At 32.2% G+C, this 26,495-nt stretch overlaps 1 protein-coding gene across 1 annotated transcript in view; it reads left to right on the plus strand.

Moving 5' to 3' along the window:
- The window catches only part of LOC145291975 (beta1,4-N-acetylgalactosaminyltransferase A-like), a 683,020-nt gene that overhangs the window by 415,800 nt on the left and 240,725 nt on the right, over positions 1–26,495 (plus strand). The window contains exon 2 of the mRNA XM_080137917.1: positions 9,457–9,579. Within this exon, the coding sequence (XP_079994043.1) occupies positions 9,457–9,579 (123 nt within the window). The remainder of the gene's footprint in view (positions 1–9,456; positions 9,580–26,495) is intronic.

Genomic DNA, 26,495 nt, shown 5'->3' on the forward strand with positions numbered 1-26,495 from the left:
CATTTCTGAGTCCATAGGGAACAAACTCACTCACGCACACAGACAAAGTTCCTTTTATATGATAGTAGAGATTATAATTTAATATTTTTTTAATAATATTTTAAGTGATACAAATCATAGTTCGGTATTGGATTCTTACTAAAGTCAAGCCATGCTGTCGAATGCTAGTTAGTAAGGAACATGTGTCTATAGATTACTTTTATCTATGTAAAAAAATATTAAAAGTATATATAAAATCAATCAAAATACAAAGGCACTGTTCATATGTCGGTATTATCGATAATAAAAACAAAACATCACCTTATATACAGACATGACAGAAAAGAATAGACACTAAGATAAATATTTTCCTAAGATAAATATATGATTATTTATACTTACATATAAGAAGGGTATCTCATTAAAATTGCGTCTAACTAGCATTGAAGCATGCCGCAAACGAAAGGAGCATCAGACGAATCGTGGGTCAACATGAAGGGGGTCTTAGTCAACACAAAATAGCATGATATCTTTAAATACTCCTTTCTACTTTTAATAGAATGATCGTACAATTCACAAGAGAGGACAAAGAGTACACAAAACCTCATCCATGTCTCACTGGGCCCTTTGAAAGAACTCTGCATCTTGTGAAAAGAAATTTTGAAGAGGATCCTTGGTGCAAAGCCTCTGATATTGCAACAGAAGTTGGTGTCAGTTCCACAACGGTTGTCAGATATCTTCACAAGCTGGGCTACTTTGGTAGAACTGCAGGAAAGAAACGTTTTCTTCGTCCTGTCAATATCAAGCGCAGAAAAGATTGGGTTCGTGAGATGGTGGAGAGACCTATGACCTTTTGAACCAATGTCATTTTCTCTGATGAGTCATGATTTGCATTATTTCCCGACAGTGGAAGGGCATGGGTATGGCGGTTCCCTCAGAAAGAGTTTGAATTAAAAAGATTGCAGCCAACGCTGAATCATAGGGGTTTATCGGTTATGGTAGGAGTGCAAATTGGAGTGATGGCCGCTCAGATTTGGCGGAGTGCATCAATTCTGCTACATGTTTCAATATTATACAAAGGAGTCCTACCAATATTCTCAAGTAGTAAAATTAATCAATTAATTTCGGGCCAAGATCAAAGTGTAGTATTTGTTCTTCAGATGCTACACTTCAATTTCTTGTTCTCTGTTACTGGAGGGGAAATCTTTCACCACTGAGACAATTTTTATTTTTGTTCCTTTTCTCCATGTTAAAAAATGACACTGGTGTCTAACTCTGTCCTGTGGGGAGGCAAAATAAATACGAACTTTCTATTTATGGAAAACGAAGCTCCTTTTCACTATGCTAGGGCGACACAACGTTGGTTTGACCAAGTAAGTACCAAATATGAACCTAATTGAAACCTTCTGTGGCATATTAGAATGGAACTAATTGAAACCTTCTGTGGCATATTAGAATGGAACTTTCTCAAGAAGAAAAGGAAGCCATCTTCTAAGCCTAAACTTTTAGCATTAGCGCGTCAGATATGGCAAGACATTTCTCAAGATCATATGTGTCAACTGATCAATGCCATGCCTAGAAGAGTCCTAGCATTATACACACCAAAGGGAATGTAAATCAAGTATTTGTTATTAAATTTGTGACCATCTATTTTTTAAAATTTTGTTCTATAAATTATGTTTACTGAAATAAACTGTTTTCACTCTCTTCTGTCATATCTTTGTATATATATATATATATATATATATATATATATATATATATATATATATATATATATATATGTATATGTATATATATATATATATATATGTATGTATGCATATATATATATATAGTCTTGAAAGTTTTTTAACCTTTAAAAATATATTAAAAAAATTTATTTAATTTTTATATTTTTTATAATTCGTTAGAAAACTATTTAGTCAGTAAGTCATTTAATCCCCTGCAATCAACCCATCAATATATATATATATATATATATATATATATATATATATATATATATATATATATATATATATATATATATATATATAATTATGATTAGTTTTTTTTTGGAAAAAGAATTCCAGCAGAGTGCTCAATTAAAAGGAAAATCCAAATTTTAAGAGCGTACTTATATTTTGTGTACAGAAAGTTGTTAGTTGAGACAGATCATTGGTACCGTCGGTTTCAATCCCGATAATAAGGACGAATATTGGCTGAAGAGAGCTTGATAAGGATACCTTAAACGGGCCTTATTATCGGGCTTGAAACCGACGGTACCAATGATCTGTCTCAACTAACAACTTTCTGTACATAATATATATATATATATATATATATATATATATATATATATATATATATATATATAAAACTCTGTGGACCTTGCTTGCTTGCATCTTTTCTTCAATGATCGGGCGATTTCATCTTTTAAAAAAGGGATGATAGATGAATTTATATATATAAAGCTGTAAACCAAAATTTATATGTCAAATTTATTTTCCAACAGAATTCATCCAATAAATAGAGACGGTTAATATATCCTTATTCTGCGGACTTTCAAAGAATGCAAAATTCTTCTCTTCAAATTATATAGCTATAAGAATGTGCTGTGATCATCAAGTTTCTCTTGTCCATATAAAGGAAAAGTTATTTTCATGTTAAAATGAATACAAGACCCTTCTTATGTTTTCAATACAGATTTGTTTATTTAGACATCAAAATAAAAATGACAACTAACACCGGAGCGAGGTAGAGATTAGTGGAGAAGGGGGTTGTAGAACTCTGTGTTGACCTGTATTTTTGTTTTTGTATCTCTACCCTGTCTTTTCTCTCTTCTTTTTTATTTATGATGCTTTGACCTGATGACCTTTTTTTCAGTCCAGCTTTGTTTATTGTCTATCAAACTCTCTGGGTCAGAATTCCCCGATTGACCTGATTACCTTATTTTCGCCAGTTTTGTTTATTGTACTTTTGCTGGTTTTGGTCTAACCCATTTTAATATCGGTTAGCTTTCCTAGCCGATTGACATAATATTGACACATTCCAGGCACCATAAATACAGGTAAACTGCCTGGATTGTCTCATTGTATTCTAGTGATTGTCCGGACCTTCTCCATAACACTAGCAGAGCTAAAAAATTAGCAAGACAATGTTTTTTAAGATGAATAAAGAAAGAGACGAAAAAAGGAGGAAAGACAAATCTGAATGGGTAATTTCAAGATGTAGTATAGTCTTTTGTAGATATCAAGAAGCGAAGGCAGTATATATTTGGTTTTAGAGTTTCAAACAGTCTCAGTAGACAATGGTGAAATTTGGTGATAATTCAATTCTATGTGATCGAGGTGAATAATCCAAAAACCGTCAAAGAATGAAATTATATCAGTATTACCAATATACATGGGGTATCAAATCCAAGTCAGAGGCAAGAGTGTCGATTTTTATTGCTTCCATGGGCTTGAGTGAAATGGGGCTTGTCACTTTCAGAAATTAGTTTAAGAGCAGCAGTCAAGATGTTAGGGTTAGGCTAAAGAGGAAAAGAAGGACCGGAGGGGGGGGGAGAAGGAAAGGGACTAAAGCATTTATGTGCAGGTAATTTCTCAAAGGTTATTTTTAGGGAAAATAAAGGAAGATCAGATTAAGCGGTTAGAAGTAAGAAAATAAAGAAAACTAGAATCTCGTATCAAATGAAGTATAATAAAGTTGGTAGTAATTAAAAATAATTATTAGGTTGTTAATAAAGTTAGTATTTAGAATAAAAATAAAAGTAAAAACGGCTTTCAAAACCAATTTCTTTATTACCACTAAAGGAGATATCTAACTAATAATACGAATGATATTCCAAGAATTTGAGGATAATATGGAAATAGTACTATTCATAGTGTAATAAAATCAATACATTTGAACGAAGTGAATAAAAAAAAATTCTACCAGTGGTAATGTATTATTTGAACTACAGATTAATTAAATTTTAAAAGCGATTATGCCAATTATCATAAATTATTAGAATTATCATGCTAATGATACTAAAATGAAAATCAAATGTTATGATGATAATTCCAGTTGACTATTTTAATAACGAAGATAACATAGCAATTATTGAATGAACAATAACAATCTTGATGATAATAATCAGGAGATTATTAAGGTTTCTATTTGTATTAGTGCTTCTACTAACCCTATTAATCATAACAATTATGGTGACAGTGGCAATAATAATAATAATAATAATAATAATAATAATAATAATAATAATAATAGTACTAAAAATAATGGCAACTCTGGTAATTATGATATCTTATATAGTGGCAGCAATAGCAATCTTATGATGGATTTAAAACAGTTATGTAGTTAGAGCATAATGGGAGTCCACGTTAAAGGTCATCAGTAATCTTTTGTGGTTATAATAATATATATATATATATATATGAGGTAGCATGATATACAGTCTCATTGGTAACTAAGGAAACTGTTAATCATGTTACAGAGAAGTAAGCAATAGAAACAGTAAAGCAAATTAAGAGCCAGTACATTATTCAAAATAAAATAAAGATGAGATAAGTTGGTATAAGGACTATATGTGAATAGTTATTATGCAAAGGAAGTTAAGTGATTACAAAGTTATTATATTTGTATTTCGCTTTATGCTTACATTGGAATATCAATTCGCTTCTAGTATTAAGTAAAGTAATATTTTGTGAGGAAACTTTCTAACTAACTCAGTTAAGCACAGGCAACAGAGTTTGGATCCTGGGGTATAGGACTTGGATTTACTGATAATTGTCCATTTAATTGAGAAAGTGGTGTTCATAGATTTAAGATTTTTTAATAAAGTCATTAAAGATGTTCCCTGTTTCACATCTGCATTCATATTGTTAAACGATGACATATGGTTTGAAATTCTCAGCTTGATTAACGTGGAGGTGGATCCGATATAGGTATTTGTTTTTTGGTGAATTCTGGTTACTGTTGTTGGGGATTTGGATCATACAGTTGTTATGGTTAGGGTACAATATGTAGAGAATACTGGGGGTTTTGCGGTAGGGCGGCTTGTCTAAGTTGTTATTATGGGAATTATCCAAAGAAGAACCCTCATTATTCATTCTGCCAGTGCTGTCTCCATGCAGGTTTATTAGGAGAGAGTGTTCATCTAGTTCATTATTATTAAACTGTCCTGGCAGTTGCGAACTGGTGGAAGAGTTTATTTGGCGGAGTTTAGAGGGTATCTCTGTTACAGTGCAAGAATAAATTATATCCGTATGTATGCAGTTGTTGTCAAGATGGCATTCATGCTTATTTTGACAATTACATTTAGTTTTAGTGACTATTGGGAAAGGGGTTGCTTCCGCTTCTTTGATTTATTAGAAGAAATAATTGTCTGGCTCAGTTAGGCATTGTAGCGTATGAGATCTTGATGGAGTTTTTATTAAATAAATATATCTATGCGGGTATTTGAATGAATTTTCAACAATATTGAAAAAATCCCTAAGGACATTGGTTTTTACATTAGAACTGAAGTGGAGAGAGGCGGTTGAACCAGATGTTATTTTTTCTCCTCAGCCTTTTTCTTGGGCTAGACTTATTATGGTTAGGAGGATTTGGTTGGAGTGTTTGTGGATGGGGGGGGGGTGAAGTTATTATTGACATTGTTATTAGACTGATGGTTTCTTTTAGTACGCTACATATTTTGACATTGAGAGATTCTATTGGAGGTAGATGATATTATAGATTTAATGATTGATTGAGGGTGTTTGGAGAACTTATGAACATACAGAAGTGTAAAGTTTGGCTTATGGTAGGGGCTGTATGTTTCCGAGTATGTAATGTCCAAGTAGTTAGAAGTGTTCTTATTAGGTTCAATTGTTATAGAAAGTCTAAAATTATTAAAGAAATCATGAAGTTCCTTAATTGTTTTATTGTATTCCCTAGGTCAAGCTTTTGTGACGAAAAGGGCATAATCTCTATATAAGCCTCTCCGGATCTGTTTAAAATGTATTTTTAGTTTTTTCAACAGGAAAATCCCCACCAGATTTGTCACCTATGCAGAGTCTGAACACCCATAAAGATATCAAAAATTGTTGAGGGTATCCTTCCTAGTGCAATGCTTATTGTCAAAATGTATGAGAGAACGTCCGGCCAAGCGAATCAATTTAGTTTCTAAGTTTGTTAAATCTGAGTGTTTTTTGCAAAAATAAGGGTTTTATTTAAAAGAATAGGAGTAACCGATTGATAGTAGTTTTTTATGTAGAATGTAATAAAGTTAAGACAGCTTTTATCTTTAAAATTAGTAAACCAATATATATATATATATATATATATATATATATATATATATATATATATATATATATATATATATATATATGCTTGGTTGCTTGAATCTTGTGCTTGATGATCGGTCGATTCTATCTTTTTATAAAGAGATCATATAATATGCTTAAATATGAAATTTTCATTCATGTACATTTATAGAGTCAATATCTTATTAATTATTATATCGTACTCAATATTTAGCAGTGATTTCAAAAGTTGAAATAAAATATAACTTTGTACCATCAGCTAGAAACGAAACCAAAACATATAGCTCTCTAGCCTTATTCGTTACCATCTGTGCCATGTCCATATGGATATAAAAACTTCCAAAGTAAAGTAGTTTAATCTATAGATGTGTTATTTGCATATGGGTAAATATTTGAATGAATACATATTTAGTCAACTTACGTCTGCCAGGTTCGATTTTCTTTCAATTTCGGTCCATAAACAGCTAATTTTTCTGGTTAAAAACCAAATCAGATTTGTTTCACAAGTCTAAATCCCCTGTATAAGAAGATTTTTATCTGTAAACCAAAAATGTACAGAGTAGTATGGTAGAGACCCTACCTCACAAAGACAGACGGACAGCAAGGTCATGTGTGTGTGTGTGTGTGTGTGTGTGTGTGTGTGTGTGTGTGTGTGTGTGATCCCCTATAGATAGAGGACTCATGGGGGAAATAATGCTTTCTGCTTAGCTGAACGCAATGCCATTCATTAAAAGAATTTAATGTATTCGCTAATCTGTATAATAAAAAATAGTAAAATATGTAAACAGATTTAAAAAAAAATAAATTCATTCAAAAGCGGTAGAATTTCTTCTACTTTCAGCCGCAGGGTAGTTGGCTCAGATGGTAGAGCATCGAAGCTCAGCAGGAAAAATGAATTTGCGAAAAAAAACGTCTTGCATAAATTTTCATTTCTCTGGATCAGAACATTTGAAATATAAACAAATAACCAATATCTTTTATTTATTTTAAACGGGCCTTTTGCAAAGTGGGTTATAAAATAACAACTCCATTTTTAGCATTAAATTAATTTTTAAAAAAATATAAAATACAGCCTCTATTCGGAAACTCTGTCAATAATAATTTTAATGTAAAAAAGGGAAAGCAGTGAGGATTTCCCAAACAACAAACACGACATTTTTAAGCAGCGAACTTCATTTGTCATCATTTTTCATACATGTTTTATATTTCAACTCAGATCTTGGGTTAATAAATGTAGAACAGTTGGGATAGCAGGTTCAGTTCGCAAGGGAACGCCGAGGAAAACATGAGAGGAAGTGATAAGGATGGATTTGGGAGAAAAAGGGCTACATAAATACCTGGCCTGAGAAAGGTTAGCTTGGAAATCAATTTTTTTTATGAAAATCGCTTCAGACAAGTTTTGAGGCCATGTGATGTAAAGAGCTAAAAATACTTCTTCAAAGTTTAAAACGACGATAAGTGTTAGATACACAGATACTAAAAAAAATAGCATTTTTCCCCCCTTTGTTAGAAACAGCACTCATGGAATGCGAGAAGTAAAAGACAAAATATGAAAAGAAAATTCAAGGTTTACTTTCTATTCTCCTCAATTGTCAAATATATCTTTTCTGAATTTTTAAGATGAGGATTGGTTATTTCTACTATTTGGATCCATTAGACTGTTGTCCTCATCTTGAATGTGATTTTCATGACGTTTCAGTCGATGTAACCTCCAACCTTCTTCAGGTGCATCTGGTTGAACTCGGGAATGTTTCTGTTAACCTGGAAATTTAATCCAAATTCCCGAGTTCGACAGAAACATTCCTGAGTTCGACAAGATACACCTGATGAAGGTCGGAGGTTACATTGACTGAAACGTCATGAAAATCACTCTCAAGATGAGAACAGTAGTCCAGTAGATCCAAATAATACGAACTGTCCAATATATGTTAGCATATAACACGGGTGTTAAACAGAAGATCATCATCATCATCATCATCATCATTAATCCTGTTACTTTTTAGACCAAATTTGCATCCAGACGGCACGCTGCAAGCCATGATGTTTCTGTTTAGTCTAGAATCTGACAAGCAATAAAGAGTTATTGGGCATCAAGAATCAATACTAGAGGAAAGCCAGTGTGAAAATATCATTTCGTACATAAAATGTCAAAATGAATCGCTGCCAAACGCACGCAAGTATATTTATATTTCTTTCCCTGTTATCAAAATGTACGATTCTAAAGTAATCAAGATTAATGCCAATGATACTGCGAGATAAGGGTTAATTCTGCCAGACACTTGATGTGGGATAGACAATTTGGAGACTTTAGAATAGAGAGTGCAAAATAGAATTAAGGAGTTATTAGGTCTATAAAGGTAAGTCGGTGCTGAAAAAGTTTCATTTGTATACTAGGGTTAAATTAATTTTTTTTTTTACTGTTAATTCATCCCAAACAAAACACAGTGCCACTTGGACCAATTTAACAGAGATACTAGGCTGAGAGTTCAGCTGTTAACATTACAATTAAACATCTGCATGTCAGTACAGTGGGAAAGCAGGAACCCGGGAGGGAATTTGCAAAGTCTAGCAGTTAAGGGGAAGAAACTATTAGAGTAGAAGGCTTTCCGGCATCTAAGGATCTTTGCAGTATAGCTGTTAACATTACAATTGAACATCTGCATGTTAGTAACCCGGGTAGAGATAGTGGGGAAAATCATATATAGTGATTTTAGCTCATCGAGTATTTTCCATGAAAAAGTCACACTTCTTTGTTTACAAAACTATTTGGTGGAATGACGTCAGACAATTTTTATGCTATGGATGACCAACAGTGAATACAATGTAGCTTTTCTTTTAAGCAAATATAAAAATAAAGTTTGGTAAATTTTTACTTGCTTTCCACCTTACATTTTCCTTTAAAATGACAACTTATAGAGGTTTTAGTGTATGCTGAAAACGAATATTAAAATTTTCCACAAATAAGTAGTTTTCCGGATATTAAGCAATGAAATTCCTTATATTAAATGTGGTGGTCATTGTTGTACACACAAACGGGCACATTTTTAGCATAATTAATATACTCACTACTCCATAGCTTGCTATAACATATACTGACCTAACGGGTCACGGGTAGTTTAGTGTATATATATATATTATTTTCTTTCTGCGTGCATAGCGTTAATCTTTTATTTGTTTTCTTTCATTCCAGGCTGGCTTATGAATTATTGGTTGGCGGCGTACTAAACATGAAAACAGAACATTTTCAATTAGTCAATGGATATTCTAATATGTACTGGGGGTGGGGTGGGGAAGACGATGACATGGCATACAGGTAAGTACAACTCTTTATAAAGTCTTTTGTTTTCCAGTCAAAGACGAATTGACCTTCTTGAACACAGCATAAAAAAAAACTTATTTCCAACCTAATAGGGTCTGCAATGTCTGCCAAACTCCAGTCCAGGCATATTGCCTCCATATTGCATCTCTGTGCTTGATTTAGAAGTACTTTCATAAACTGTGATTTGCTATACTTATACCCCCTCAACGTAAATAGCCTCGACCCACCTGACAGGCAGCAAAATTCCACTTCTCCACTGCAGAGGTCCCTACAATATATTCTACTACTTTCTTTGGACCGTTTGCCTCTGGAATTACCTTCCTGCCCTCTGTTTCTCAGATTGTACTCAAATGCAGAAGTGTAAACGTAATGTGAATAAAAATTTTACTGCTCAATTTATCACCTAGCTTTCTCTCCCATAAGTCTGGCCCTTATCAAAGTAGCCCTTTACTCTTCAGGTGCAAGGTGCTTTGTTTTGTAAAGAGTAAAAATCGGTCCATGTGCATGAAACTATGGTACATCTTTGGAATGTAACATATAGTTTTGAAACATACCCCGAAAGACTATATATATATATATATATATATATATATATATATATATATATATATATATATATATATATATATATATATATATAGGCCAACTATTTCTTGCCGCATTACATGCCATCCCCTCTTTTCACAGAGCTCTATTCACCAATATTTAACAGAACACAAGATTTCCAAAAGAAACTTCCAAAATAAACTAATTGAAAATGCTCCAGTCCACACTATTTCCAACTCCAGTCTTGGTCTCCCCACCCTCGAAGCGCTATTCATCTGTTTGAAAAAAAAAAACTACAATCAACTCGACTCGGTACGAATGTGGGAAATGAATCTAAAAATTTTCTAAAAACATTTTTAATTATAAATTAATTACTTTAAATTTGTTTAACCAAGATCATCACATACTTGAGGACGACGCATGCAGGTCGAAAATACTTGCAAGTATGGCGAGTCCCTGTACACGCTTTAACATAAACTCTGATCGCTAGTTTACCAGTAAGAAAGAAGGGATCAAAAAGGAAATATACTAATGCTTTCACTTCTATTAATTTAAACCTAGATTATATATATATATATATATATATATATATATATATATATATATATATATATATATATATATATATATATCACGAATTCAGATAAAATGCTACAAAGAGATGTTATTTTATTATCAATTTGCAGTATTTACTTTAATAGTGCTCAACACGCTAGTAAAGCTAGGTAGTGAGTTGTGAAAATATATAGCAATTAAGCTAGCTACAATCATTTGTGTTTCATCACTTATAGGGAATCTATAGGCTCTCTCTCTCTCTCTCTCTCTCTCTTTATATATATATATATATATATATATATATATATATATATATATATATATAGAGAGAGAGAGAGAGAGAGAGAGAGAGATGTATATATACATATTTCTAATTTTAATCTAAATAATTTTTCAATTTCTAATCTGAATGCTTTCAAAGTCGGTGTTTTCTTTTTACCTCTACATTTGTATAATACCGGCCTTTTCTTCTCTTATGACGAGAAGCATTTAGTTTCGAAATGCCATGGCCTAACGAGGTTTCTCCCTTATTCCTCTTTCTGTAACTTTTATTGACTTGATAGTGTAATTCTTATGTAACTTTACTCTTTATTTTCTTAACTTATTCTGTTGTTTGTTTCTTAACCGGGTAGAGTTTTTTTTTTATCTAGTTGTGCTTGCCTTACCATTTTATCTCTACACACACACACACACACACACACACACACACACACACACACACACACATGTTTAGACCGTAAAAATTTAAACTCAATAGATATTCATTTCTAACTTCAGATCACAAATAATAGAAATTTAGATCCCAGTAACCGTGTTTATTTCTAAAACGATAATTTTCTTCACGGTTCGTTTCGTTAACACTTAACCATCAAAGAGAGTAATATATCTCTGTTTTTCCAGAAGAAATGTAAAAACTGTTGTGTCTAAAACAATTTCATAATTTTTTTTTTTTTACATGGGGGGTCACCACTTATCAAGGCCCAGGAGCCACTCGAAGATAAGGGTTATTGTGCGTACACTAACAAGTGGGATAGTATCTTAGTAATAGTTAGTATTGGGGGTTTGATAAGGTGTCATTACTCAGGAATTTGTTTGTGTTGGACTTGAAAACATCCAAGTTGAATTCGGGAGGGGGGGGGAACAGGCAAACGAAAGAGAGTTCCACAGCCGCGCAGTTCTAAGAAAGAAGCTTTGTTCATGGAATCTATGTTTTGATTTAGGCACGGATAAAGAGTGGGGAAAATTATTGACAGTGGTTTCAGCTAGTCAGGTGTTTTTCGTGAAAGATTGGCAGGGGGACCAGAGAATGGAGCTCAGACGAGCACTTGCCATGGAAATAACGATAAAACAGAGAGAGGCTCGCAACGTCTCTTCTGTGGAAGAGAAAAGGTCATCCCCCACCAAGCCAAATAAAAAAAATAATATAATTCTCATAATTAAAGCATTTATATATACACTAGCCTGTATGACGGTGTGCGTAAGGATGTTGGTTGAGCAAAAAAAAGTTTTTTGAAAGGAGTGGTAGGGAGGCTTGAACCCGTACATGTAGGAGGAGAAGGAGGTGAAAAAAAGCAAACAATCTTATCAATGTACCTACCACGATTGTGACGTCACGGGCGATTGATATAACGTCTTTTATACGACGTCGTTGACGCGAGGTTTTAATGAAAAATGTCAACGAAAACAGTGACCCCCTCCTTGTAAAATAACGGACCAGTTTACGGTGAAAAAATTAATGTTTTTGGCCAATTTTTCCATATTGTCGTCCGAGACATCGAGCTTTAAAACGATACCGATATTGTCACGGCCTGACACGTCCGATGAAAGCATCTGAAGATTCCTTTTTTGATCCCTTCTTTCTTTCTGGTGAACCAGTGATCAAATGTTATGTTCACGTGTATACAGGAACTCGCCATACTTGCAAGTATTTTCGACTTGCATGAGTCGTCCCGAAGCACACACACATACATTTTGTCATTTGTATAATAGACTAGCGGGGGTACCCTGCGTTGTCCGGGTCTGGAGGTAAAAGAAAGAGCACAGATACCCGATGAAGCAAATAAAAGATGGTACAGGTTTCAACCCAGTCCGATGCCGAAAAAGTTTTCAGCAGACATATACTAACAGACGTTTGAGATTTATATAATAAAAGATAAAAACGCTATCCGGCGTTGCTCAGGACCATATAAAACAATGAGAAAAAAGAAGCTGATTTTAAACATATCTGTTATTCTTAGGATAGGGAATCTTTTGATGTCTGTGTATTATTTGCTGTTTCGAGCAAAAGAATATTTTACCTACCCTAAAACAAGTATTATACAACATATGTATATATTAGTTTTTCTTTCCCTAGGATGGGTTATGTACGGCACACGTGCAAAATAATTTTAACTACCCTCTAAAAGGTAATGTAAATACATATGGCAAACACTTAAACGTACTCTCCACAGGTATTAGACAACTTTTATGAACTAATTTCTCTTCCCACACACACAATCGTAATTTAATGTTCTTTCCGATAATATACGGACTTATGGTGTGTTAGTTGTGTGAGACGTTTATGGATCCTTATTAGATCTCAGGAAATGGCAGGTAATCTTCTAGTACACACACACACACACACACACACATATATATATATATATATATATATATATATATATATATATATATATATATATATATATATGCAATCGTAATTTAATGTACTTTGTCAATAATAAACGCAGTTGTTGCTTACTAGTTGTGTGATACATTTGTTGATTCTTAGAAGATCCCGGGCAACGTCGGGGCATCTGCTACTATATATATATATATATATATATATATATATATATATATATATATATGTATATATATATTCATATATATATATATATATATATATGTATATATATATTCATATATATATATATATATATATATATATATATATATATATATATATATATATATATATATATATATATATATAAGGTGTTTTTGAAGGCTTGACAATTGGAAAAATTATGAAAAGAAAAAAATTATAAAAAGAAAAAACTGCACCTACAATTAGGTAAATAAAGAAAATATTGAATTATTAATTATTTGTTTATTTATCTGCCTACAGCGACTGTACATTCCTGCATAGTCAAGCCTTAAAAAAAAAACTTTTTATCCGTTAAACGATGGTTCAAGCTTCAAGCAAACCATAAAATACTACTTATATATATATATATATATATATATATATATATATATATATATATATATATATATATAAGAAAAATAAAATTCAAACTGTAAGTTGAACTTTACAATCAAAATTTATTGTTCGAATGACTACTCCAAAATAAAAAAAATAATAATTTACAAAGTCCTTAATTCACAGAGTTTCCAAGAATGCTATTCTTGCTATTCTTCTCATCAGAAGACAGAAATAAATCAGCAAATTATATTTGTAGCACTGTTAGAATTTGCTGATTATGACATTAAGTGAAACCGCAATTTATTATCGTCATAAATTGCCAAGAAAAACAAGTAAAAATATATAACAACAAACCGTGCATAATATTTCAGCTTGCATGAAGATTCTCTTGGGGTAACCCGAAAGGCAAAAATAGTTCTTTAGAGAGAATGAAGTTAAAAATTAAATCCAGTATTATGCATATCGTCCGATTAGAAAGTGTTCAAAGCAGCTGAAATAATGGACATGTTTTTTTGTACAGTGCAGTAGTCCAAAGAGAAGTTGAGCTCCAGCCAAATGGGATCGAGGAATAAAAAGAAGACAAAAACTTGCTTTTTTAGAAAATTTTAATTTTAAAATTAAATTTAAATTAAAATTTGAAATTAATATATAGTTTTTTTTTATTTAATTAAAGTTGAGCTTTAAATTTAATAACATTTTCTTATCTGATAAAATAGGGTTTTATAAGTGAAATTTATATAAAATGGGTTTCTTCAGACTATTTTAAAGAAATTTTTGTCTCTGGTCTTATAATTTTGCCCATGTGTAGAAAGCCTAATTTAATAAAAATGTAAATTTTAAAAATAAATGTTTGGAATGTAGCTTTTTATTTCCATAACCTTTTAGATTGTAGTATTGGTAACCTTACGTTGGAAGAGTTTAAAATCCATCCTTAAAAAAAAGTTTTTTAAAAAGATCTTTAAGTGGTCTTAAATTTTTGATTAGCAGTGTATTAATTTCCTCCTTTTCTTTTCTTTTTCTTCTTTTCTCTTTTGGTTTTCCTTTTTTTTTTTTTTTCTTTGTTTTTCGTAGCGTCCAAAATATTAAACAGGCAATTTTTAAAACCTTATTTTTATTTGAATTTTTAACTTTAGGTTGATTCAGGTACACGAGATTTGAACGAGATCTCGTAATATTTCTATATGATTCCTATTCCGGTTATAAAACAGATGAGTATCGGCTGAAGAGAGCTTGATATGGGTATCTAAAACGGTCCCTTATTATCAGGTTTGAAACCGACGGTACCGATGACTTATCTCATCTAAAATTTTTATAAATAAAAATATAAATAATGCGTTCTTATTTTCGGAATATTTTCTTATAAAAGAGCACTCTGCTGGAATCCTTTTTTCTAAAAACATATAACTATCTATATACTAGCAGAAGTACCCGTCATTGACTGGGTTCAAAAACAGCCCACAGAAAATGGACTGTGATTGATGAAAGTATGATAGGTTATGAAAAGCGGGGGGGGGTGTAAAGAGATAGGTTTTGATACTCAAAAATTTTACCCTAAGCAAAATATGATGAAAGTAAAGATAATTTTCGCGAAAATAAATTTTTTTATATCAATTTTGTTTCCATTCGTAGCCAACAGTGACCAACAAAATGATGTTTCCTTACAAAGAGAAAATGTTATATATATAATAATATAAATATACAAGAAATAAATGTTACCATAGTCAATAAAAGTTACTTTTATGGTAGAAAAGTTCATTGGTTTGTATTTTTAAGTAGTTTGTAAAAAAAAAAACATTTTTTTTTAATTCACGAACCGGTTTAAAAAAATCAAAATGGCAGCGACTCTGAAATGGAGAGCCCAGTTTTCAATTTGAAGGAGGGGCACCTGAGCATTCTGTGTTAACAATTTAAGAGAGTTCCGTCAACGTAAGGAATATTTATAAACATATTTTAATGTTTTCCATTATTTTGTGCTTGAGGAATATTCGATTATGGCATGTGTAGTTTATATAAAAATTCATTTAAGTAGTTATCGCCTCAAATTTCGTTTTAATTTCGGTTCGCTGAAATTATTTCAAGTAAAGAGCATTAAAAATTATTTCAAAACAAAAAAAAACATGAACTGAACTTTTATTGACTATGGTAACATTTATTTATTGTATATTTATTTTTTCGGGTAGTCGTTTGTTGGCTTTTCTGCTAAACACTCTTACTAAATAATAGCGACGAAATATCGAAAAACAAAGAAACAAAAACAGTTTGGAAAAATAATGAAGTTTTACTTACTTTAGTAAAATAAGCTGAAACAGCAAAATGGAATATTAAAAAAAGTAAACACGTAATTACTTAGGTTTTTATAAAGCAAAGAATCGATATAAATATGAATAAGAAAAAAATGACGCCATTTTCAAGCAGAACAGCTTCGTTTCAGTTTTACAGTATTGAACGGTGTAGTATTGTGCCGTCGGATTCCGGGTTGTACTATTGTAATGTAAAGAACACGCAGAAAGGGTTGCAATCAACTTAATTCCTTCTAGTACACTGACAAAAAAAAGCTTAAACAGATATATAAATAAATATAAAAAGGTTATGTAAATGTTTTTTATAAGACACGCTCAAAAATCATGCTCACGTGATTACGTGAGCAGGAATTTTTCCTTCTTTTGACACAATAACAAGTAATGTTCTTATTTTTTATTATTTATCTATTTATATATTTTCGAAAGAGTGCCACGTGCAAGTGGAGAAGGAAAAAAACATAGTTATGCAAAATTTGTGCCGAGAATTGTCTAAAGTTCCGACTTTTTTTTTTTTTTTTGGCTTTCACTTTAATAAGAACGTTAATTTATGAGGTGAATTTATTCAACACAATATGCTTCAATTCCAAAAAATAAATAAAAGCTAACGTGAATTAAGATTAAAGTTAAGGTGTCATTGTGGACCCTCACCGCTTTTAAAAAACCTTGTTAAACTTTGTGACATATTTACATTCTATGAAGGTCAGGCGTGAACGAACATCCAATAATTTTATTATACTATATTTCTTCAAACTGAAACATAATTATCAAAGTATACTTACGCAAATAGATATGAACAGTCTTTCTTAAGGTTTGTGCGATATTTCCATGGAGTACAGGCGCGAACGCAGACCCCACAATTTTATTATACAATCACTATTTAAGTTGAAACATACTTATCAAATAGTCTTACGAACATCTATAGTAAAAACACTTGTAAACGTTTTTTTTTTTTTCATTTTTTATTTGCATACTTTGGGGGCCAGATGCGAACGCAGACCCCACAATTTTTATTATGCCAGATCAAACATACCCATTCCTGATTCTCGATACATCTTCTATCATTATATGTAATTAGTTTTTTAAAATAGTCAACCATATAGATGCCTATTCGTGACCACACACACACACACACATGTTCAGTTTTAAACACATATATCCAATCGTAATTTAAAGTTCTTTGCCGATAGTCGATAATGTGAACATCACGTGTTAGTGGATGATTATATTTTAAAAAATAATACATACGCCGCTCCCTATTTAGAGGGTACCAAATTGGTCAAAGGGAAAAGTATTTCCAACTCGCATTTAGGTAAAAATGCACTTTCGTATAATTCATTCTAAAACGTATCACAAAAATAAAAACAAAAAACATTTACATAAAACACGATACATTCAATCAGTCGTGCGAGATAGCCTAGTTTTAGAGGTTTACGCTTCTTTCTTTGGGGTCCCAATGTCGAATCCGCTAGATTCAACCACTCTGATGAGTCGTAGACGACGAAGCATGTGTCAGTAGATAATTATATTTTAAGAATAATACATATCGTGTTTGAATCTATTAGGAATACGCAGACACAAACAGGTAAAATGCCGTTTATATATAAATAAAGATAGAAATATATATAACAAAAGTAAATATGAATTATTATGATCATAAATATTGGAGACTCCTCTCAGGGGCTTTTGGCGATATCCGTGAAATAATGATTCTTGTTTCCTCTTTGATGAATTGAGCAATCACTCGGTTGACCTTTTAAAGCGTGGTGTTGATTTGACGTTTGACGTCAACTAAACCCACGTTCTGACCGACCCACCATATTTTCCCTCTAAAACTCTGACAATTCCAATGCTCTTTGGTCTGTGACACACTTAAATGGCAATAAATGATAAATGTATGGATAGATAAAACATAAAAATGCCAATTAGTATCAGATATTGACGTTTCAAGCTTAAACGTATATAAATTGTGTTTTATGGGGTATGCTATCTCTCGCTCCCCCCTCTCTCTCTTTCTCTCATATAAAATGTTATTCAAAGAAAACTATTTTGTTATTTCCCGATTATTTACACGACTATGTGTAGCAAGTGCTTAAAATTCAAGATTTGAAAATCAGTACCAACCTTTACCACAGACGTTTGATTCACTAACAAACTGAAGAAATTAACTAACTACTGATGGTTACAAAATTATACTGTTTTCTAAATGATTATAGTTTTATGATGATCATTAACGAAAGAGCACAATTCATTTTTAAAAGAGAGTGTATATATATATATATATACATATATACACACACACACGTATATATACACACATTTGTGTGTATACATACACAATACTTATATATATATATTATATATATAAATATATATACATACATTTGTGTGTATATATTCACATATACTTATATAAATTATATATGTATATATATATGTATATATATGGATGTATATATACACATATATCTATCCATATATTTGTATGCGTACACACACACACACACACACACACACACACACACACACACACACACACACACATATATATATATATATATATATATATATATATATATATATATATATATATATATATATATACTATCGAACTAGCACAGAATCCCACAACGATACACAAATCTTTCACAAATATAATCAAATCAGTTCAAAGATTCAACACCCACCATAGTTTCAAATTGGATAATAAAATTAATCTCAAACAGCAACTGGCGAACCATATAACGCCCGGATCTAATACAAAATCTTACCACTAAAGATCTCTCAAACATCGAAATTGAATTCTTCAGTTTTGGACTAAAATTCGCAACTGGCACACATTCAAATATTACCACAAACACAATTTTTAATAATTACAAACATGACGATACAGATTGTAAAAAAAAGGCTTCATACAGGGTGTTACTTCAGTCGCAGCTATTCAGCCCTATGAAACTGTTCTACCAAAGAGATACATAGATGCCTTGAAACACCTATCAAATAACAAGAACATAATTATATCACAAGCTGATAAAGGTGGTGGTATAGTAATAATGGGAAAAGATATCTGGAGAAAGTTTCTACATTGTTGGCAGACAAAGACACATATACTAACACCAATTTAAAAAGAGTAAGTAGAAGTATTTATACTTTCAACAAATCTTTAAAAAAGCATACAAAATTGCACGGGCGATATCCAACTTCCCAACTTGCAATTCTCTATCTATATAAAAACCAAGTACGTCCAAGGATGGAATACTGCTGCCATATCTGGGTAGGAGCTGCTAAAAACAGCCTATCCTGCCTTGAGAGATTACAAAATAGATTTTGTGGCTTAGTGGGGGATGCCATTTTCTCTTCCCTGCAACCTCTCTCCCACATAAGAGACGTTGCGAGCCTATCCTTGTTTTATCGTTATTTCCATGGTCCCCCTCGCACATCTTTCACAAAAAACACCCGTCTAGCTGGATCCACTGTGAAAAATTTCCCGCACTCTTTATCTGTGCCTAAATCAAAACGTGGATTCCATGAACAAAGCTTCTTTTTTAGAACTGTACGCCTGTGGAACTCTGTTCCGTCTGCCTGCTTCCCACCTGACTACAACTTGGATGTCTTCAAGTCCAACGTTAACAAATTCCTAATGAACCGCCCCCTTAAGTAAACACTTCATCAAATCTCCACACTAACGTACTGTACTTGCAATAACCCTTATCCCTGAGTGGCTTCCGGGCCTTGATAAGTGGCGACCACCGTGTAAAAAATTTTTTAAAAAACTCCACTAATGGGCACTATCAGCACCTCTCGCTAAATAACTCCGGAGATATATAAAAAAAAAACATTAATGTACATAACAAAACTATACACTGCTTAGATATAACATCATTATATACTAATTTCCCTGTGAAAAAAAATCAAACGTTTCTCCCCGACACTTTTATAACAATTATTAGACTTATAACTCAAATGACTTATCTTCAATTCAATAACAATTTCTACAAGCAAAATTTCGTTTTTCTTATGGGTACCCTCTTAGTGGAATATTAGCTTACCTTTTCTTAGAATTTCTAGAATCTGGTCCTTTCAAATTTAGATTATATCCAAACACAGAATATTTATGATACATTGACGGCATTTTAATTTTTCTTCCTGAAAACACGCACATAGATAATATTAAAGACAAATTAGACTCAGCCAAACCCTCCATAAATTTCATTATGAAACAGAAAACAATTACTCATTACCTTTTCTAGACATACTTATTATAAAATCCAATAATAAACTATCTTTCAAAGTTCACCGCAAAACTAAACATAAAAATGATTACATACATTTCTATTCACACCATAATAACAAAATAAATAAAATAATAAAATAAAAACAGTTATGATAATTGTTTTTTTTTCTACGTGCATTCAGAATTTGTAGTCCAGAATATCTGCACGAAGAATTCAAATACCTCACAACCACTTTGAAAACCTTGTAATATCCCATATATTTTATATTAAATGCCAAGAAAAAAAAGCCACACAACTATTTTCCAGGATAAATAAACAAAAATCATATGTACCAAACATTTCTCTTTTACCCCCAAACACACACGCGCGCGCACACACACACACACACACGCACACACACACGCACACATCAATAATAAACTAATTTGCAACACACTAAACAAATTAGGAATTCCAAACATGCAAAACACATAACAAGCTATAAAACAAACATTAAAAACAGCAAACATCTCCAAAACAAACCAATTTCCAATGCAGGCATATACACTGTTCCTTTCCAAAATTGCCATCATATATACGTTGGTTAAACGCAACGTAGATTAGAGAAAAGGCCGAATGAACATAAAAGAGATATAAAAAATAGCAATTTTCTGAATGCATTATTCTCTCATTCAAAGCAGCATAATCATACTTTTGATTTCAAACAAACAAAAATAGTTAAATTTAATAATAATAAAAAAAACGCGATGGAGACTTCTTGAATCAGTGCTTATCGCAAAATTAAGTACAATTAAAAACGTGAAAGTTTCTATAATATATCGCCATTAATAAGTTAACTCTTATTAAAAGAACATAATTTAATTGTAGGAACAGATTAACTTTCTCACGCCATAAAAAACCTCCTCTAATGGTTAATAATTCCTACGCTAATGTGTTGCAAAGTGGATTACTTCTCTTTCTACACATTAACGCAGGATCGGGCGCTTCTCCACTGGACACAACATCTTAGACAAATAAACTGTGCCAAATTACACCATGGCAAGTAAGAAAAAAAATGTATTGTTTTTGAAAATATTCCTGATGAAGGCATCGTTATAAGCCGAACATTTGAATTTTTAAATAAATATTTTTTTATTTAAAAAAAAAAAGTCCGCACGTGGTCGTTCTTTCTAAACTTATGTTTTGAATTTCATTTCCTCTGCTTCTAAAAAGTGGGTTACTTCGCTTTGCGATATATATATATATATATATATATATATATATATATATATATATATATATATACGAGTAGGGTCACCCAATGTTGCCTAGGATTTAATTATGATCAACGAATGTTTCAGAATCTTGTATTTTTTTTATTGAAATTGGTGAAAATCGCTCTTTTTTTCCATCAAATCGATAGATTGCCTGCTCTATTAGGGGATTCATCGCAGTTAACCAGGAGGAAGCTCCACATGCCTCACCGCAGTGACAATTGTAGTCTACATTGCCCTGTAGAGAACCTACTGTTTGTTTTATAAATTATTTTTTATATATAACTAGCGGGGTTACCCGGCGTTGCCCGTGTGTTGATGGGGGGGTAGATTAAAACAATCCTGTTAAAAATAAAAAAACGTTGGCCGTTTGTTTGGAGGTGTAAAAGAAAAAAAAAGTTTTAGTATAGAGGTAAGCTTGAACCCCGAACGTTTGACGCGGAGGTGGAAAGGAAATGGAAAAAAAACCCTGCGACCTAACAATCTCGACCACGAGAACAAATGAATTTATAAGTGTGTTAAGTTGACGTTTATAAACCGAAATTAGCAGGTGCGACAACGTCAAGTTGCGGAAGCCAGTTTCTGTTTTCCCAGCTACGCGGCGATCAAACAATAAAAAAAAACACAAAAAAAACTAACGTAAGGCAAACTAACGTAAGGCAAACGAACGATGAAAACAGAAAAAAAAACATGTGAAAAATGGCTTAAATAAGCCTGTTTCGATATTAAAATTTTAAAAATCGGTGGGTACCCGGGTGTTTTTTGGGGTGTGTAGTCGGGGGTGGATAAGTGAAGTAAAAAAAAAAAACAGAAAAATGAACGTTACGTGAAAAATGGTTTAAATAACACTGGTTCAATATTTAAATGTAAAAAATAAAAAAAAATAAAAAAAAGACATCTTACACCACGAATCGAACACAAAACGTTTAGATAACGAACCAACGCGCTAAAAAATTGACCTAACGCGACATACATGAAATTGGTTCGGTTTTTCAACTATTTAAAGTAAATCAGGTCACGACGTCATCTGACACATGCGTAGAATCGGTCATTGTCACGAGAGGACCGTTTTTGTTGACCCCCCCTGTCGAAAATTGTTGATTTCGGGGTGAAAAAGTTAACATTTTGGGCCAATTTTTCAATATTTTTCGAGAAAAGGATGGAACCTCGATGTGATACCAAATTTGTGAATTTTCGTCGCGTCTGTCTAAAGTTTTTAGCAGACATCCAAACATACATACATACATACATACATTTTCGCTTTTATATATATAGATGGTTTGAATTAAAGTTTAAAATGCAAGCATCATACTTCAATTGTGCTCTAAAAAAGTCAAGCATCATACTTCAATTGTGCTCTAAACACAGGCATTAATTTCAAATGCGTTGCTGTCATATCAAAGAACCTACTGTTGATTTTATATGCCGAAGCTTCTCTGGTTGTGTGGTAATAAAATATCTGAAATACACTTGTGATGTTTAGCTGTTAACTTCCTTCATCAAATTATTTCAATTTTGATTACCGATACTTATTGAAGACATTCAAATACAAAACTTATCTAAAAACACTGTCAGTTTCATAACACATGGTTATTTATGTGTTCATTTTCTTTAATTTAGTCATGTGTGTGTGTGTGTTCGTGTGTGTGTGTGCGTGTGTGAGTGTGTTCCTTATGAACTCAGAAACGGTTGGGCTGATTTTTTAAAAATTTCACACGAAGGTAAATGATGTGTCTGGGAGTGTTCTTACACAGGGTTTGTATCGGAATGCATTTCTAAGTATGTAAATTCGATAATCGAAAAAATCTGATTAAAGAAGGAACAGTTCGATTTTGACCAAAGTTAACACTTTTATACAACCTAACATCACAAGTGCATTTGAGAAATTTTATCACCGCACAAGCAGAAAGACTCAGTCTATAAAATCTATTGCAGATTATTTTAAGACAAGAGTACGTTCAAAGAAAAATTTTCTTTTTAGAGCACAACTGAACCATGATACTTGACTTTTGTACTTTTAACTTTAATTCAATTGATTGTGTAAAAATAATTTTATGAAATCAACAATTGTAATTTGATAAGACAAGAGCGTGTTCGACATTAATGTTTCTGTTTAGCACAATTGAATTATGATACTTGACTTGCATTTTAAAGTTCAAGTGAAGTTGTTGTTTACAGAAAAAATTTTTTTAGAGTGCAATTGTAGACAAAGTCACTGCGGGGAGGCATGTGAGAGCAGGGAGGTCTTTAACTAGAACAGACAATCAATCGATTTGATTAAAATGGTCGATTTCACCAACTTTCATGGCGATAAAAATATTGGACGATGGAACATTTGTTAATCCCCATTCAGTCCCGGACAATATCGAGTCTCCCTGCTAGTATATATATAAAAGTGAACGTGTGTATGTGTATGTGTCTGTGTCTGTGTCTGTGTGTATGTCTGTGTACATTTCCCTACGCAATAACTCTGTCAATTTTTAGTCTACAGACTCGAAATTTGATATACAGGATACTGAGATTTGGAAAAATCGATGTGATCGGTTTTTAGCCAGAAATTTGCCAATTAAGGGGTCAAAGTTCAACGATTTGACCTTTGAGAACTCTACCAAACTCCTCCGACAATTTTGGGTCTACGCACTTGAAATTTTAGATATAGGTTCCTTGGACATGGATATAACTTAATAACTTGATTTGAGCACAAAACAATAAATTTTAAGAGGTCATAATAGGGGTCAAAGTTAAAAATAAAATTGACCTCTTCCAAATTACTCAGACAATTTCTGGTCTAAATATTTGAAATTTTACATAAAGGGTAGTCAGAGATAGGGCAAGCTTTTTCATCAGTTTGGGTCGAAAATTTTTAGTTACCAATATATAAATGTATGTATGTATGTCTGTTTGCATGTCTGCCTTAAACTTTCAATAGAGGCGACGGATTTTACCAAGATCAGTATCGTTTTAAAGTTCGACCTTTCATACGACAAATATCGAAAAATTGACTAAAAACATTATTATCTTCCCCTTCAACTAGGCACTTTTCTACGGGGGAGGGGGTCACTTTTTTTCGGCGATATTTTTGAAAGTTATCCTCTCCTTTAGATTGTTTAGCCTTAATTTTAAAAAATGTCGCTTCCGGTTTGGCGGTGGTCGTAACAGCATAAACGTTAGGTTTTACCCCGTTCTTTTCCTCCTTTGCGGTACGGGTTCGAGCCTGCCTTCCTACTACCACTTTTTTTTTGCTCAACATACACATCCAAACACCCGGGCAACGCCGAGCTGTAATGCTAGTATATATATATATATATAATATAAAGCCGAACGTCTGTGTGTGTGTCTGTTCGCGAATAGATTCCTATATGGTTGACTATTATAGATTGAGACACAGGAATGGGTATGTTTGATCTGGCATAATGATGATTCATTAAAATTGTGTGGTCTGCATACGCGCTTGGTCCACAAAGTATTGAAATAAAAAATTTAAAAATAAAAAAAAAGTTCACTAATGTTTTTGCTATAGATGTACATAATAATACTTTGATAAGTATATTTTAACTTAAATATGGATGGTATAATAAAATTGTAGGGTCTGCGTTCGCGCCTGGCCTCCATAGAATGGAAATAGTCACAAACTTTAATAAAGACTTTTCATATCTATCTGCGTAAGTATACTTTGATAATTATGTTTCAATTTGAAGAAATATGGTATAATAAAATTATGGGGGTGTTCGTTCGCGCCTGGAAATATGTCACAAAGTTTAACAAGGTTTTTTTAATATAGATCTACGGAATATTGTGATAAGTGTTTCAGTGTGAACAGGTATGGTATAATAAATTATGGGGTTTATCTATTTTATTTTTACTTTCATCATATTTTGCTTTGGTTTTGATACCCTCAAATTCGAAGTTATCTCTTTACAACCCTTCCTTTTCATAACCTATCATACTTTCATAAATCAGATTCCATTTTCTTTAGGCTGTTTTTGAACCCAGTCAATGACGGGTACTTTTGCTAGTATATATATATATATAAGTGGCCTGGTAAGGGCACAGGAGGGACAACAAAGCAAAGCAAATCCAAAGCAACCAAACTGAAGCTGACTTGCCAGAACACTACATATACAAACATGGACAAATTTGGGCATATTTTATTGGTTTGAAAATATAGGTTCTTGTTACCAATTGTCATAAAATTTTAACCATAGAATAGTATTATAATCTTCAAAAAGCCTGCAAATTTTTATGTAGTTTTGTACCATAAACCAAAGATATGAGCATTTCAAGATTCAATTTGCCTACCAGTATATGTACATATATATATAGTTTTATTCTCCCCTCCATCAAGGCCATAGGTTTTGGGTATATATATATATATATATATATATATATATATATATATATATATATATATATATATATATATATATAAAATATATATGGCGATTAAGCTACACTGAATATTCTGCGTTTCATCCACTGTAGGATTCGTCAGGCTTATGCATAAGTTTCATCCACTGTAGGATTCGTCAGGCTTATGCATAAGCCTGACGAATCCTACAGTGGATGAAACGCAGAATATTCAGTGTAGCTTAATCGCCATATATATTTTATAAATTACTAACTAGCTCTACCTACGTATTGAGCACTTTTGAAGTAAATACTTAAAGTTTACGCATAAATCTATACTTTCGTATATTAAATTTGTGTGAGTAAATGAAGTAGTTATATATATATATATATATATATATATATATATATATATATATATATTGCTAGATTCCGAATCTTGCTAGATTCAGCCACGTTGATGAGTCGTAGACAACAAAACAAGTGTCAG

This window comes from Euprymna scolopes, chromosome 13, assembly GCF_053919585.1.
Source record: "Euprymna scolopes isolate OS-2025 chromosome 13, ASM5391958v1, whole genome shotgun sequence".
NCBI lineage: Eukaryota > Metazoa > Mollusca > Cephalopoda > Sepiida > Sepiolidae > Euprymna > Euprymna scolopes.